General features: G+C 31.6%; 4 protein-coding genes across 7 annotated transcripts; 2 read left to right on the forward strand and 2 right to left on the reverse strand.

Moving 5' to 3' along the window:
• Nucleotides 1-2001: 2001 nt before the first annotated feature.
• Nucleotides 2002-12446, reverse strand: LOC121123531 (uncharacterized). Of its 4 annotated transcripts, none has more exons than XM_040718657.2 (2): nucleotides 12292-12446; nucleotides 2002-3156 (listed from the first exon to the last, which is right to left on the reverse strand). In XM_040718657.2, exon 2 carries the CDS (start codon nucleotides 3131-3133, stop codon nucleotides 2204-2206), a length of 930 nt encoding a protein of 309 aa, XP_040574591.1. In that variant the 5' UTR covers nucleotides 3134-3156; nucleotides 12292-12446; the 3' UTR covers nucleotides 2002-2203. The 4 variants fall into 4 exon arrangements, with proteins under 4 accessions (XP_040574591.1, XP_071746800.1, XP_040574592.1 ...); XM_071890699.1 differs by lacking the exon at nucleotides 12292-12446 and adding an exon at nucleotides 3429-3530; XM_040718658.2 differs by lacking the exon at nucleotides 12292-12446 and adding an exon at nucleotides 3253-3401.
• noi (splicing factor 3a subunit 3 noi) lies at nucleotides 3551-5466 on the reverse strand. The gene has a single exon (XM_040718654.2). The coding sequence runs from the start codon at nucleotides 5311-5313 to the stop codon at nucleotides 3802-3804; it is 1512 nt and encodes a 503-aa protein (XP_040574588.1). The 5' UTR covers nucleotides 5314-5466; the 3' UTR covers nucleotides 3551-3801.
• PGAP5 (Per1-like protein PGAP5) lies at nucleotides 6355-9930 on the forward strand. Its single transcript, XM_040718656.2, has 2 exons — nucleotides 6355-9013; nucleotides 9173-9930. The coding sequence occupies exons 1-2, from the start codon at nucleotides 8569-8571 to the stop codon at nucleotides 9754-9756; spliced, it is 1029 nt and encodes a 342-aa protein (XP_040574590.1). The 5' UTR covers nucleotides 6355-8568; the 3' UTR covers nucleotides 9757-9930.
• On the forward strand, nucleotides 9560-16190 carry LOC121123532 (EEF1A lysine methyltransferase 1). The gene is made up of 2 exons (XM_071890700.1): nucleotides 9560-10467; nucleotides 15877-16190. Exons 1-2 carry the CDS (start codon nucleotides 9930-9932, stop codon nucleotides 16014-16016), a joined length of 678 nt encoding a protein of 225 aa, XP_071746801.1. The 5' UTR covers nucleotides 9560-9929; the 3' UTR covers nucleotides 16017-16190.
• Nucleotides 16191-16430: the final 240 nt, after the last annotated feature.

Raw genomic sequence — 16430 nt, forward strand, 5'->3', positions numbered from 1 at the left:
AAGTAATAATCTCTTCTCTTTAGGATTTTTCCATTTGTTGCAAAAATTATATGTTCCAGGGTAATTATGAAAGTTTAATGCATTTTTGGAAGAAAAAACAAAACAACAAAACCTCTCAGTTTTTAAAATATGGGATAATTTAAAAAAAAAACATCCTTGTATGTACATTAACATGCATATTGAGAATGTTTTAAAATGTATATTTAGTTATTAATTATATAGATTGTAAATGTGTCGGAAAATAAGATTACGTTAATATCTTAAGTAATGACCCCAAGTGGGGTGTCGTTATACTACCAGTCCATATTGACTCTTCAGTTTTTACTCAAAACCCTAAAAAATCCTCGAATATTTTCATCAAGTCCTTAGATATCATTCGAGTTAATTTTAGGTCCCTAATGATTATAAATATATTATGTATAGCGTTAACTGTTAATGTTTTTTCTTAAGTAGAAGATAATTTTCATAAATGTTTTATTTTTATAAAAGATTCTAGTGGGAACAGATTCTAGCAGGGGTAGGGGGATTTCCATAAGTAATGACCACAACCAAATAAAGCAAAGTTTGTCTGTTGATACCTCGTTTTTGAGTGTGAAATTAATATCGTAGAACTGGGTCACTACTTAATCTAAGAAATAACAATGTACCAAGGGTAATAGAAATACAAGGCTAGACTTATTCATTGTATAGATTTAAGAGTTACAGAATCTGACTTAAATTGAGTTTTTTCTCTATCAAAGATACTTTAAATTTTAAAAAGTACTTTATATTTAGTTAAAAAATTGAAACGATTTTGAGAAAATTTGTTTATAAAATAACTTTAATCCAACCAAGTTTCGAGTCATAGCTTTCAAGTCCAAGTCTTTGATTGTGCGATCAAGTGTAGTTGAAAGTCTTCAAAATATGCAATCGAGTCCAAATCCCTACCTCTGGTAAGAACTAATAATTATCAATTAATATTTGTTAAAACATTAGTATTTACTATTTAAGGATACAAATATGAAATCTCATACTATTGCTACTCTAGTTAGTAATTACTGATTATCATTCATTATAATATAATTCTAGTAAATATCCTTATTTATTAACTAATAGCCATATAGTGTATTGTTAATATTGCTTATAGAAAAATTGCCAGTGATTAACTAAAAAAAATCAAGTTAGATAATTATTATGCTTCAATATATAGATAAACATCGATTAATTAGTTTCAAAAGGATATAAAATTTTATTTGTTTTTCTGGTGAATTTAAAATAGGACCCTTCAATGTACTTTTGAGTGCAGTTAAATTATCTTACCTTTTATGGTTTTGTTTTTCTTTGTTTCATACATATAGGTACGATTAATAAACTTACTCATTTATGCATCTATGATTTTCTAAAATAAGTTTCATGTTTGATGTTATGAAACTATAAGTTTTTTTTAACTTTATTAACCATATTTCTAATATTAATAAAAATGGCAATATTTTTGAAGAAATAATTTATGCTAAAAATTAGACAAATATTTTTTAGTTAGTTCAATTTTAACGTTTAAAATGTAAGTCTATGAAAAATATCATAACCAAAAATGTATTGAAGGATACCTTTTGGGACATTTTTAAAACCTCATTTAAGTCTATTTTTCCGTTTTCAAATTAAACATTAAAGCAAATGTAATATTGGACCCTTCTGAAGCTAATTCATATGGAAGTGTTATCCACTTGGATTTTTTTTTAGTTTTCTGTGCACGGTTAATATTATATTTTTACTACATAAAGTTAAACCTGGTATAGCGGTCACCTCTTTTAATCCTGTCACTGCACAACCCGGACATATTCAGTTTTCAAATTTAAAGTTCTTACTTAACAAGAAACCTGGTTTAAAAGGTCACCTGTACAAATAGGTCACTTTTTCCGTTTCCTTTGTCTTACTGCTTAATACAGGGTTGACTGTAGGTTTATACATAAAATAATGCTAGCACTTTAAACTTCAAACGCTAAATTAAGAGTAGAAAATATGTAGCTTGATAAAAATATGATTCCTTTATTTAACCATTCAAAATACACATATGTATAACTCTAATATTGGCAGCAAATAAGATTTGTATAATCAAAAAATCTAAAAGACTTGTAAGTTATCTAATCATTTATAAATTGGTCCGAGATAAGTATAAAATTAGAATTGTAAGCAGATTTTAGCACAAAAACAATATTTGTAATTATTAATTTTTTCGAGGAACATAGACTTTGGACTTGGCAAGTACTCTAATAGATTCTTCCGTTTGTCTTAATTCATCTTCGATATCTTTTCTCCTATTCTGAATACGAAGTGTATTTCTACCCATAGGCAAATGACTGAACTCTTCAACTAACGATTGCATTTTTGATTCCAAATTCTCTATCTGAGCTATTCTACTAGATTCCTTCAACAAAACATGACCTGGAGGACAATTGGGATCTGGTTTTGACCTTTCTTTTAATTCCGCATCTTTTCTCCACTGATCCTTTCTTTGCTTCAAATATTTTGGTATAGCCCCAGGTTTTGAAGGAATAACTTCAGGTCTCTTTAGAGATTCATGATCACTTAAATGGTGTTTTCTGTGGGAGGACACATTAGTTGCATTAGATTTAACGTAGTTTGTTCCTGTTATTTTGGTAGGTTCTTTGCTGGCTTTTGCTAGGTCTGGAGTAGAGATAGATAACCGAGATGATGTTCTTGTAGGCTTAACTTCAATTCGAGATTGTTTAGAAAAAGGAAGTTGATTTACAGATATTCTAGAGCTTGAGCATCGAGACTGACTCCTTGAGTGCCGATTGCTCCCTCTTCGAGATGGATAATAAATTCCTTGATCACTTAAAGGTAAGGTAGCCCAGATATCATCAAGAATTTCGTCGACTTTTTGACGTCTTGCTAAAATAGATACATCGTTGAAAACACTGGCTGTATCTGAATTTAGCTCAGGAATATCAATTTCTTCAAAAACTCGAGGGGATATAGGGTTTAAATGTTGAGCCTTCAATGGTCCTCTTTTAGTTGAAAGTTGTTCTTCCGCCTTCTTTCTTTCTCTGTTACGACACTGTGTTCGTTTCAATTCTATTAAGTTTTGTCTCCTCCAATCCACTCGAGAACTGGGAGGTTCGAGTCCTAACATGGTGAATCACACCTCTTCATTCACTGAAAAAAATATTACAGATACTATGTTAAGTTTTGAATCGAACTGCTTTTGTTCGTGTTCAATTATATTGTATCTTTTGGAAAAGCTTTATATACCTGTCCTTTCCTTTTGTTGTTCAAAAGAAAAAAGGATGACTAATAAATTGATTTTACACATTTAATAATTTGATAGCTTAATTCACAGATATACATATTCAATATTAACCAACATCGCACGAAGAAATACACAGAAAACGTTTAATAACTTAAAACATAATATTTAGTGAACACACGTTTTAAGGGACCGTTTCATCATTAAAGTGACATCAATACACATGAATTACTAAATAAAATGTAAAGTAATTCATGCATTAAATATCATATTCCTCCGAAATTTCAATGAGACAAATTAAAGTAAAATTTTTAACAATTTTCTTATATATTTTACAAGGGAATAAACTTCACTACTCAAAATAGTGACAATACAAAAAGAAACCAAACCTAGACAACATCATGATTGGCTGAAATGAGTTCATAAGAAATACTTTTAAAAATATTGTAATGGATGTAAATAAGAAGGTTAAATTAGTTAACACTTAAAATAAACCCGCAATGATGGCAAAGTCACTTAGCCTATTCGGCAGGAACTGAAAGAAATAACTATCATTAGAGAAGTCCTTGTCGTTTCAAGTCCTCAAATATTTTCTTGTTAACTACATTGCCTTGAGAATCTTCAAATTCTTCTTCCATATCAGGCTTCCATGCCTCATCGTGCTTTTGAGATTTTAATTTTTCCCATAATGCCATTGCATCCTCGATTTGCGTCACATTAGCGAAATGGGCGGTGTTAGGTATTCCCAAACATCGCATACCGTGTGCGTGTCTCCATTCCGCAAAATGTCTTTGAAATGCTTTAGGCCCCTTATATGTAAAATTACCACATATTTCACAATTGTAAGATATATTGAGACCATGAAGTTTGTAAAGCCAATAGGGGATGGGTTTGCCGTCCCAACCTAGTGGAAGATTTTTAGGATTATATGGAATATCATCATCTGCAGCTTCTTCAGGTTCCTCTTCAGACATTTCATCATCAGAATCCTCACGTTCAAATTCAGTTCGAGCCTGCTTCCGTTCAACATTCTCTTTCGTCGCATTACGAGGTTCAGTTAAAATTTCCGCAAATTTGTATATTTGAGCCTCCAAAGCAGCTATTTCTTTTTGTTTCTCAGTGTTATTGCGACTTTTTCCATTCTTTGAATTTTTAGCGAATAAAGAAGGATCCAACTCACTCAATTGCTTCCCTTTGGTCGAGAATAAGCGTTTAGCTCTTTCTTCTAAAGTGCCTCCACATTTTAAATTTAAAGCTACTAATGCCGACTTTAAGCGATCTAATCCCAGAGAGGCTAATTCTTCAGGTGATGAGAAAGCAGAGAGATCTAAGTGAGCTCCAACGTTAGCTAACGCCCCTCCCGTTCCTCCTGTCTCTATCGCCCATCCCTGAAATTCTCCTTTATCAAACTTTTGATTGAACTCCACTAAGGTCTCCTCCATGACTACATCCAGATCTAAGAGCGGACGCACTTTTCTTGTAAAGACTTCAAAGTACTCAATCAAACCCAAGAGATACTTCTTGTATTCTCCCCCTTTACGCTCCTTGGGAATCAGCGTGTCCAGACGATCAAATATGGAGAGGTACGTGATGTAATCCACAGTTTCCGGGATGCCTTTGAGATTGATATAAGCTTCATAGGACTCATGGAGATCCAAATACTTTCCGTAGCCTTCTTCATCTGCGAAATCAATTAAACTCTCTTGCTGATCTCCAGACTTGCTGATTTCCTTTTTGAGAGCATCAAATTCCATGGCCATGGGGATGGCCACAGAGTGCCGCTTGTGAAACTCTTTTATGTTCTTGAGTCGAGCATAAAACTCTGTAAATTCCCCGGAAAGAGCCGAAACCTCCTCCTTCCTTTGCCCATCTTCATCTTCGTAAATAGTGAGTAAGGATTGGGTCACGTTGTTGTAGCGATCCAAAAGTCTCCTTTGCCGATGCTCAGAGTTGAGAGCCTCACGATGAGATCCCTTTTTCCCGTGAAGCACTTCCGAGACCATGCAGTCCATTAGGCGCTCACGCTCCTCATGGTAATGACGCTGCTGCTCCAAGAGAGCCTCCATCTTCAAGTCACTATTACAATCCAATTATCACCACTCCGATCTAGTTCCAGCTTCACAAGGCAGAACACCGGAATCCAGATTGCTGCTCCAAATCCTAGTCAACAAGCTCAAGAAAGAAACAAAGTCTACAATTGCAGCTACCAAACAAATAATGAGCCAATGAGTTCTAATACTATCTGGAGGAGCACAAACTCAAAACACGCAACCTTTTGTGGTGAAAAACATCATTTTTTTATTCATAACTTTGTAACTCATATGAACTTTGTACAATTATACGACTATTATATTTGTCGTAGTTGTAGTTTTATGTTAACATCACGTGGTATTTTAAACGATTCTTTTGTTTTGGTTTTATATTCAAAATCCTAAAAAATTGTTTTTAATCAAGAAATGATGGATTGCCTTAAGGTTTACTACTCAAAATCTAAATAGATTTATCTTAAAGGGTATCTAACGTAATTTTTCTAAAAATTATTAAATTAATTATTTAAACTGACGAATTTGGCCTTCAAAAATAAATTATCAACTTCTGTTTGTGTTTATACTTAATAATTATGTAGTAGGTTTCATGCAAATAACTAATTAATATGAAATATTATTCTTCGATTGATCTCTCAGTACCAATGCGAATCATTTATATAGTCTGTATAACCGAGTGTACTAGCACAATTAGTAAAATGGATTTGATCACAAAATATTATTCCAAACTTTTAATTAAGAATAATTGATTTTTAGATTGGGGTAGTTTTAATGAAACTATTTTATGTTAATTTACTACTGAGAATTCCAATTTAATTTCTAGAGTATGACTCGGATATATTTGGATTTATAATATTTAGAGATCCCGGCTCCGAATCTGCAGCTATTTTAAAATTTGCGACTCCAAATTATAAATAAATATATGTACATCTTTTCTGTATTACAAAATGACGCTGTGATTAAATACATGTGACTCAGCTGACTCCAAGCTAACTCATCAGTCATAATTATTACTTCATGGGAATTAAATGTAAATAATTACATTATTTCGATGCTTTGAAGCACAGGAATGGGGATATTGGAAATCCATACAGTCTGCTTGATGTTTCCAGTTGGTTCTATTTTGACACCGAATATAGGAATCTTGTTTATCCAAATAAATAAATTATATTTATTTATTTATCAACTTCAGAATGGGGACATGAGTAATCGATACAGTCTTTATAAAGTTTTCATCGTTTTGAATCAATTACATTATTATTTAAAGATCAATGGATGATATAATATTTAATATTATATGAATGAAACATAGTATATAGTCTTGTACAAACCCGATCTGAGGTTGACATTTTATTTTTGAATGGCAAATTCATCAGTTTAAATGATTGGTTTAATAATATTTTTAAAATTTGCAATTTACAACCTTTCAATATAGATATACTTAGGTTTTGAGTTGTATAAATTAAGACAATTTACCATTTTTCGGTCAAAAACAATTTTTTTAGGATTTCAAATATTAATCCATAATAGAAAAGTTGCTTAAAATATCACGTGATGTTAATATAAAATTACAACTACGACAAATATTTCAGGCTTATAATTGTGCAAAGTTCATATGAGTTTAGCAAGTCGAATTTATCATCAAAAATGTCGTTTTTTAACACAGATTTATCTTTTACTAGTAAAACATGTCTTTGCTTTCATCCAGCCATGAATTCTAAACACAGTCTAGAATTCCGTGATTCAACCTATACAAGAGTTGGAATTCAATGATATATCATTAGACCATTGATCTAAACACTTTATTATCGAAGTCAAGATTCATATTTATTTCATTCAATTAGAATGAATTAACCCCTAATCCTATTTTGATGTATATAGAGCGTTTCAATGTGCATGGGCATTGTTGATGTGGGTCATTTTGGGGGCCTAAACAACCAAGTTTTACAGCAAGAAAAATCCTAATCATTAATGTTAAGAAAAATAGTGAAGTATGGGACCAATAAATAAAAGGAATTAAACCTTACTGTCTATCAAAAATATATTCCTTGATTATATATTTATTAGCTACATCGTTATACAATCTTATTTCCATATTGTAGATACAAATGAACAAAAACAATGGAGATAATCAGATAATTTTCTCCAAATATTCTAATTTTCTCGTCCCTCATCCCTCAAAAAAGAATAATAATTGTACAGATTTATGTATTTCATAGGGATTTTTAGTACATATTACTTTAATTATATTCAATTTCACTCTTTATCATTGGCATCAAGTAGTATTCAATGCAGGTGTTAAGTTTAAAAAAAATAATTCTTAAAGCCATTTGATGGAGTTACATCAGGATTTATTAAAAGTATAACAAATATCTATTTTGAGCCTCCAGAATTACTTCTCCTTCAATTATGATTTAATTTATGATTTCATTGAAACTGCTCTATTCAATAATATATCCATTGAACAATACAAATATGGAAGTCAAGATTCTTCTTACTTTCATTATTAGAGAGGATTGGACAAAGGTTGAGTGACAATTAGAAATAGAGGTCAAGAAATGAAGAGAAACCCGGATTGGTTGAGTAGCTCCATCTAGCGAGTTCTATTACATTTAATTATGTATGAATTCCATGAGTCATGAATAGCTGCTCCTTCTATGTACATACGGTGTCAGTTTTCAGCTACTCACAGCCTAAAGTGAAGAGCTGCAGCTACTAACTCTCCTGGCAGCAGCTACAACTGGGGAAGGCTTGCATTGGATTGAATCACAGTCCTAACAGACGATGTGTTGTTGTTAAGACATGTCACTTCGAGGCAAGTTCATTTTCCCACGAGTCAGACACTTTTTGGGTCCACCCCCTAAGGCATGGAGTAATGATCAGTTTGCAAGGGATTTTGGAGTCATTTGGATGGTTAATTTGATTTTGATTGGAATAATCTCTTACAAAACCAAGCTGACTATTCATTTAGTGGACGAGGATTGGAATTGGAAACCCAAAATCACATATGTCAGCATCTTTGACGTTCAAAAAGACGATTAATTACGGATCGTCATTCGGAGTCGAGTCACACAAGTAGAAAGTGTGGATAGTGAATCCCTTTCCATCTAATGGACCTTTAATTCCGGAGTCATTTTTAGTCTAATTATTAGTAATTGAGAATTGTACAACGTAGATTGCAATAAAAATTCATTTTCTTCCTCATTTATTCTAAACCTTTTTTGCATCATTCTTCCTGTTGCCAATTGCCATTTTTCCAATTAATAGGAGACAAGGATGAAGAACATTGCTTTTGCAGTCACAACGCTCTTACTTACATGTGAATTCCTCGTTTATTACATCGTCCTTTTGTTAAATTGTAATTATCCCAATCTGGGCGAATCCGATCATTCTCTCAAGGTCCTCTTTCTTGCCGACACACATCTCTTAGGCTCCAGAAATGGTCATTGGTTTGACAAACTTCGTAGAGAGTGGCAAATGCATCGCTCCTTTCAAACTGCAGTTCAATTATTCTCACCGGATGCCATTTTTATTCTGGGTGATATATTTGACGAAGGGAAATGGTGCAGTGATAGAGAATTTGAATACTATAAGGAACGATTTAACTCACTCTTTTACGTAAATAAGGAAAAACTCTTTGTGCTGCAGGGCAATCATGACATTGGATTTCATTTTGCATCCCGTCCTCATCTTAATGAGCGTTTCAAAAATGCGTTTGAAGGTAAGCAATGTTTATTTCAATGGCACTCGTTTATTTTTTAATATAATAAATAGAGATAATTTTATCGGGGATTTGCATTACAATCAATAGTCTCATTTAAAAAAATAATTATATTTATTTATTGTTACGAATTGTTCTATATTTTATAATCCATTCTAGGAACCAAAGCTGTGCGAAAACTCACTCTGGATGGAATTGTGTTTGTTCTTGTCAATAGCATGGCTTTTGACAGAACAGACAAATGCTTCCTTTGTAAAGAAGGGGAGAATGAATTAAATCGAGTGAATAAAAGTCTAAATCCAAAGTCAGAACCTCAGCCTATTTTACTCCAACATTTTCCATTGTATCGAAGCTCTGATGCTGAATGTGAAGAATTTGATGAAGAGCTTGAAGATAGAGAGTCTCTCTTTCGTGAAGGTTATGATTGCCTCTCTCAGAAATCAACTGATTATCTTATGAATATGATCAACCCTAGATTAGTATTGACTGGTCATACCCACCATGGTTGTCATTTTAGACGAGCTAATGATGTTCTTGAAATTACAGTTCCCTCTTTCTCATGGAGAAACAAGAATACTCCATCTTTTTATTTGGCCAAAATAAGTCAACAAGATTTTTCTCTTGAAAAATGTAGTCTTCCTCCAGAAGATACTGTCATAAATCTCTACTGCTTAGGTATTACCCTAATCGTTATATACATAACTTGTTCGAGATGTAGGCGAAGGAATAGGTGGATAAAGTAATGAAAAAAGATATGTATTCGTCTATGTCAAAGAGACGAAAGAAAGAAAAGACTTCACCAAAATGTTAATAACTCTTAATATCCGATAAATTACGAAATATACAAAAAGTTATTTTAAGTATTTTTCTTATAATTAAATATTTAAATTAATTTCTACAATTTTTTTAATTGTAGATGAGTGCAAGTAGTGAAGATGAAGGAATCTCTTTGACTACTGAAACTTTTACTGCTCTTCAAGAGTATTACTCAGAACAAGAGGAAAGAGATGCCCGAAGGCTTGCTGTTGATAATTTTAATGAAGAAGAACTCTCAACATCAAATTGCAATGAGGTAGTAAGTGAGGATTGGCAGTTGAGTCAGTTTTGGTATACAGAAGAAACAGCAGCCAGTTTGGCGAAAGAAGCTATTCGAATCGCCAAAAGTGATGGTATGGTGGCTTGTATTTCCTGCCCCACCCTTTACATTGCTATAAAAAAATATTTTCCTGAAAACAAAAATGTTTACTTATTTGAATACGATCAACGATTTCAAAAAATTGCCCGAGACAAATTTGTGTTCTATGACTTTAATGCTCCCGTGGATGTTCCAAGAGATTTTAGAGACCAGTTTTCAGTTGTCATAGCAGATCCTCCATTCCTCTCTGACGAGTGTATAACGAAAACTGCTATTACGGTCAAATATTTGGGGAAGGACAAAATCATTTTTTGTACTGGTAAGATATAGGTTTCTACATTTTTATTTTTAAATTATTCGGATTATTTAGTCAATTAAATGAGGGACTATATATCTAGATATACATAATATTATGCACTGTTGATTACTAAAACTCAACTGTAAACCATATTTTTCAGGATTTTATTATTTGAATCGCTTATGTTCTTTCTTTTAGAAGTTGCTTTTATAGATACATGATCTAGTTATTGCAGCATTTCAAGATATACTTAATTACAATAAGAATATATTTTATGTCTTATCTACTGGTTTGCTCATTATGAGGTGCATTTTATATTATTCAGATTTTTTAAAGTCAATTAAAATGGTTGATAACCTTCAGTATAAAAGTGGTCAAACTTCTGTCATTCATTGTTAAATGTTATTCATTTTATATAAATGACTTAAAATTGGTCATTACATAGGTAACGAGTTTATCATTTCCCAGAAATTGTCTTTGGGAAATATCTATATTATAATTAAAATAGTGAAATTTAAGTATTTATTTTTTGCAGAATGAAACCTTTTTGGATAGTCTTATGGGCTGGTTGTTATTTTAATGCCCGTAGGTCCCACTTTTTTTAATTACATATCCCGGTCTCACCCCTAATACATAAATTAAATAGTTAGTGACGAAAGGGTAGAGCTAGTTTTAAAATCAACTTGCTATGCATATTTAAAAAGTTACAATAAATATTTCCTGAGTATTTCTTGTATGTGAAAAACTAAAGACAATCCCGGAAAACGAGATTCCAGGATTTCACCTTTTCTACAAAAAAAAAAAAAAAATAATAATAATCAAGCATAACAGCAATTTAAGTCCAACAATGACATGACGTTACCTTTATTGTATCATACAACCTTTCATACGAAAAGAAACAGGAAAAAAGGCCCGAAATCCATTGGCAGTTAGGCCATTCTGGGCCAATTCTTCCCAACTATGGAATTATTATTTAACAGTTATTGAGAATGAGTGTTTACAGCTTAACCAGAGCCAATTCTGAACCAATCGTTAATAATATATTTTTGGGAGAAAAAAGCAGTAATATCCATAGCTGACAACAACATACAATACCTTGTACAATATCTATTTTTTGCGTTAGTGAGATTTCGCCGCATGAATAATGACAACGTGCACTATAATTCTTATTTAAACTCCTGCATTTGCTGTGATTCACCAATTAAGACACACTTATTTGTCCATAACAAAAGTTTGTCTGCTTTGACTGGATGTTCAAGACAAGGTAGTGAGTCAGTGTGTTCTGGCTGTATAAAAAAAATCATCTGAATGGTTGATATTCTTCTGGAAAAATGGCTAAAGACACATTTTGAATATCATGGAATTATTTTTTTTAATTATAGAAAAGGGTATATTCAAAAATTTCTCAGTGTGTACTTTTTTCTGATTATCAGTAGTTAAACCTAAAGAGACTATAAGGAGAAAGGGCCGTCATGTATATCTATCAAGAATATTTTTTCTTATCTCTTTCTGATTCGTCTAAAATTCAGTATCTGCGCTTTTTCATCTCTTGCGCAGTTCATTGTTATATCACGTCTTATGAGTTATGACTAAGATTCATCTTATGTAATTTAATAGAAGTCAACGTTTTGGACAGGGTTATGTATTTTTCTTTAGAATAAATCAGAAACATTAAATATTTATTAAAACCATATTTCATAGTAACTGAATCATAATTATGCTCTAAAAAATTATAAAAGTTATTTTAAAACAAAAATACATAACCCTAATCATCTACGAAGGGCATTTATATTCTCTATTTTTGATTGAATCCTGAACATAATGTATATATATTGTTTTACTTACTTTTTATTTCAATCAACCATCTTCTCTCCTCCTCTTTCCATTTTAGTCTCTTTAGTTTAACCTATTTATAACGTTTCTCACGGCTTTACCTTGCTAACACAAAAATACCCTATGTATTTTTGTGTTAGCTGTCGATTCCCTCCTCTGACTTGATACTTGTTGATCCCTCGTTGCATATATATATGTATAGTGGCTATCTTATCGTTTCTATGAATAAATTTTGGCTATCATATAGAAATACATTGTATGGCTATATTAAAAGACAATATGATAGTACAGTATCGAATAAAATACTATAGGATTCGAATATTATGAAATTTATATATGTAATTTATTTAAAAAATTGCGGAGAAATAGTATAACAATAATGATTGGCGTGGTTGACTTATTTGGTTAACTACGAGATGATTTTGGGCCTTTTTCTCTTTCTTTTTGGAGGAAAGGGTGCATGATACAATAAAGGTAACGACGTTTCCTCCACGTAACACTAGAAAAAGCTATTGTTGTACGCCTGTTCTTACCACGGTTGGAGAACTCCTCTCTTTAGACACTCAGGCTTGATTGCACCAATTTAAGTCAGTTTAAATGCTACAGCTCCTCCAGCCCCTCTTCCCCCCCCAAATCAAGGAAATTTTTAAAAGTTATGGGTATGAAAACCAAAAATTATTAATGTGGTCGAAAAAATTATCATGCGAGAACTTTGGAAATATTTTTTTAAGAATTATTTTCTGTAAAAAAAAGATCATTCGATAATTATGCTCTGGAGCAATATTTAAATGTAATGATAAGTGATAAGTTGAAATTTAAGTCAGATTGATGCACGCAGGTCTTGCAATACCCTAATTAAAAAATATATAATGAAAGTTTTTTTGTTCTCCCCTACAAAGTAAAATTGATTTGCTTGGGGCACTTTAACTTAGACCTAGTGTTTATTTATTATTGATATTTTACTCTTTGGTAATTGGTTGAATGGTTTATTTCCAAGTCCATAAATTATGAATATTTTAAGCATTTAATTTGTAAAAGAGGGAATGCACTCATTTGCATTAAGTTTTTATTTATTGAGAATGAGCTATTGAGTAATATTTAAAAGGATTAAATAGCAATTTTCCTTCCATTGGATGAGTTGTACATATGTTTATCAAAAGATTATCCAAAATACGTAGTATTATATACTCTTGATTAATATTCTAAGACCCGTTCACAAAAGCTTTGTTCTTGTAGCGTTTTTTTAGTACGAGGAATGACCAACGTATCATCATTAATTCGAAACTGCAGAAGTGGCTATCCACATTTATAAATAAATTTGACATTTTTTCCAAGATATAATATTTTGGTGAGGCATTATTATTATTATTATTATTGAAGAGATACGCTTAATTTATGAGTGAAGGTCCACAATTAAACCCTTCCTTAAATCATCATCAAAAGTTGAAATATTATTTTTCTCTATTCATGATGATGACTTGGGACATAACAAATACTTACATAGTAGTATACCCTACAAAACCAGTTCCTATTGTCTGAAAAATAGAAGGAAACATCGTAACAACGGGATAAATGCTTTTAGCTATTTAGTTTTGCATTAAAGATTTGCCAAGGGGCCCATCTCTACAGAAAAAAGGACTGTAGTAGTTAATAGTACATAAATGTTGTAATGGTCGGCGTCCCTCTGAATTAAAGGTGAACATAAAAAGAAAATAGGGTTGTATATGGATAATTATTATAGAGATTTTGTGAAGAAAAAATAACAACAATTAATGAATCGGAACGATAGTTGTAAGGTTTCCGGGTACATAATGTCTACTACATATGTATATTGAACACAAATTTTATTAGTACATGATATGTAATTATCCTCAAGATCCCACTTGGGATTATTTATTGGCCGATTTAAATATTGTTTTTATGAGCAAATAATATGCCGATAATTTTTTAAGAGAATGACAACCACATCACGTCCTTACCTTTATTGTATAACACAACGTTTTATACGAAAAAAAAAACAGAAAAAGGTCAAAATTCATCAATAATTAACCAATTCTGGATCAATTGTTCCTCACTATGGAGCTATTATTCAAGACTGTTCACAACTGAACAAGAGTTGATTCGAAATCAACCAATCAATGATCAGAACACTGACTAGGCGAAAAGAAGAAGAAAAATTTACAGCTGACACCAAAATACACTGTAAATTTTTGTGTTAGTGAGGTGGTAACGCCGTAGTAGATGAATATATTAAGATATTTTCATGATGTCAACTAAGTCAGCTTTCGATTTTTATGGTTATTTTCGTATACTCAGAGTTCTGAACGTTGATTTGTTAAATTTCAATTAGCTTTAGTTAAGTTGTGCACTTTTCCTCGCAATTTATTATTGAACTATACTATCAAGGGTTAGAGACTGATTTTTTTCTGGTTTGGTCATTAGGAATTTTTTCTAAACGGTACTCTGTAATCGTAGATCTACCGAGAACAAAAATTAAATTCCATACATGTAAAAAGATAATACTATTTTTTAAATAAATTTCTTATATTTTTAATTTTTGGTTAGACCTAATTTTAGAATCAAACTATTCCAGACTTTAATTAAGTATTAAGAACCGAAACCAAACACTAGTAACGACGTCCTTAATTTATTGCTTATTGGAAAGATTCTCTTTCTAATAATTAATTATGATCTCAAAATAATATATTTCACTATTTATATATAGGACAGCTTTTTGTTAAGCCTGAAGAAATAATTATTAAATAATAATTTCATAGTTGTTGTGAAGGATTGGCTAACTACCAATTAGAATTGAGTGTTGTCTACTTATATTAGTTTGTAAATAAGACGACAGAGTGTGGTGCCGTATTGTGAACAAATAATACAACTTCCTGAATTCTAATTATTAGTATCATATAGAATTGACACCAGTACCCTCAAGTAATCTATACTTATATTAGGACAGGTTAGAGAACTCATACCACCTTGCAGAACGTATATATTTTTAAATTTGGTTCTGCCCTATTGATTTGTGACCTTTTTTTGTTTCTTTTTGTAGAAGAAATGTTTAGAGTGATTTTCTTCACAATAATTAGTACATGATGTATTACACTGGCCTTCCTCGCTCTCTGGCGATAATTAATCGCAATTTATTATAATTTGTAGATAGTTTATTATATAATACCAAATACGTACATGGTACATGTAACCTGGGAAGGTATCTATTTATACCTATAAGTAACATAATGTGTGCGTGAATGTATATATAGGTAGGTACAGCAGACTGCTTGGCGGCGTCTCCCTTAATATGAGTTAAAATATTCCTTATTTATGAGCAAATCTTACCTTATTTGGTGGTACACACTAAAGGGGCTAATAAGGATAAATGGATGATCATTATTTTATACATGAAGGTTCATAGTATACTTAAATGAACTAGTCATTTAAGTATGTATTAAGGTAAATCTTGTGTAGACATAATAAGTATATTATTCAAGACTCAAATGTGAAAATATAACATTTCATTTTCATGCATTTAAATGTGCAGTCTATGTGTATAACCTGCCTACTAAACTACTTTTACATTTACTATTCCAGGTAAAAAGATGACAGACATGTGCGACCGCCTCATGAGTTTGAAAGTCCGTAAATTTGCTCCCAAACACAAGAATAATCTTGCAAATGAGTTTTGCTGTTTAACAAACTACGAGGAATTTGATGAGCATATGCCCTCTTGAAGTCACTGGACTCCAGTCCATTCTCAATATATTTGATGATTTGGTATGCGCATATCTATGCTGAAATACAATCTTTAATTGTGATGATATAATAAATAAACTATTAAGAGTTAAATATACGCTATTATTTCATAATTGTAAATAATACTTTTTATGATAATAATATCAACTACAGTTTCCACGAAGTGTTCTTTATCACGGTTTTCACACATGTATTTAATGAAAATATCTTTCTATCTATTCGATTATTATTATTTTTGGGAATTGTTCACAACTTAACAAGATCCAATTGAAATTCAACCAATCAACGTTTAAAGCAAAAAAAAAAAATCGTCATGTCATGCTCAGTAACAAAAATCGTCGGCCGCCGATGTTTCTATACCTTTTCTCTTATCAATGTTAAGACGCGTCGTT

Source organism: Lepeophtheirus salmonis, chromosome 8 (assembly GCF_016086655.4).
Source record: "Lepeophtheirus salmonis chromosome 8, UVic_Lsal_1.4, whole genome shotgun sequence".
Classification (NCBI taxonomy): Eukaryota; Metazoa; Arthropoda; class Copepoda; order Siphonostomatoida; family Caligidae; genus Lepeophtheirus; species Lepeophtheirus salmonis.

Bases quoted from the DNA above. Each gene is read 5' to 3' on its own strand.
- LOC121123531 (XM_040718657.2), bottom strand. From the start codon at position 3,133: ATGTTAGGACTCGAACCTCCCAGTTCTCGAGTGGATTGGAGGAGACAA.
- noi (XM_040718654.2), bottom strand. From the start codon at position 5,313: ATGGAGGCTCTCTTGGAGCAGCAGCGTCATTACCATGAGGAGCGTGAG.
- PGAP5 (XM_040718656.2), top strand. From the start codon at position 8,569: ATGAAGAACATTGCTTTTGCAGTCACAACGCTCTTACTTACATGTGAA. The intron at 9,014-9,172 runs GTAAGCAATGTT...AATCCATTCTAG, and splicing joins TTTCAAAAATGCGTTTGAAG to GAACCAAAGCTGTGCGAAAA.
- LOC121123532 (XM_071890700.1), top strand. From the start codon at position 9,930: ATGAGTGCAAGTAGTGAAGATGAAGGAATCTCTTTGACTACTGAAACT. The intron at 10,468-15,876 runs GTAAGATATAGG...TTACTATTCCAG, and splicing joins CAAAATCATTTTTTGTACTG to GTAAAAAGATGACAGACATG.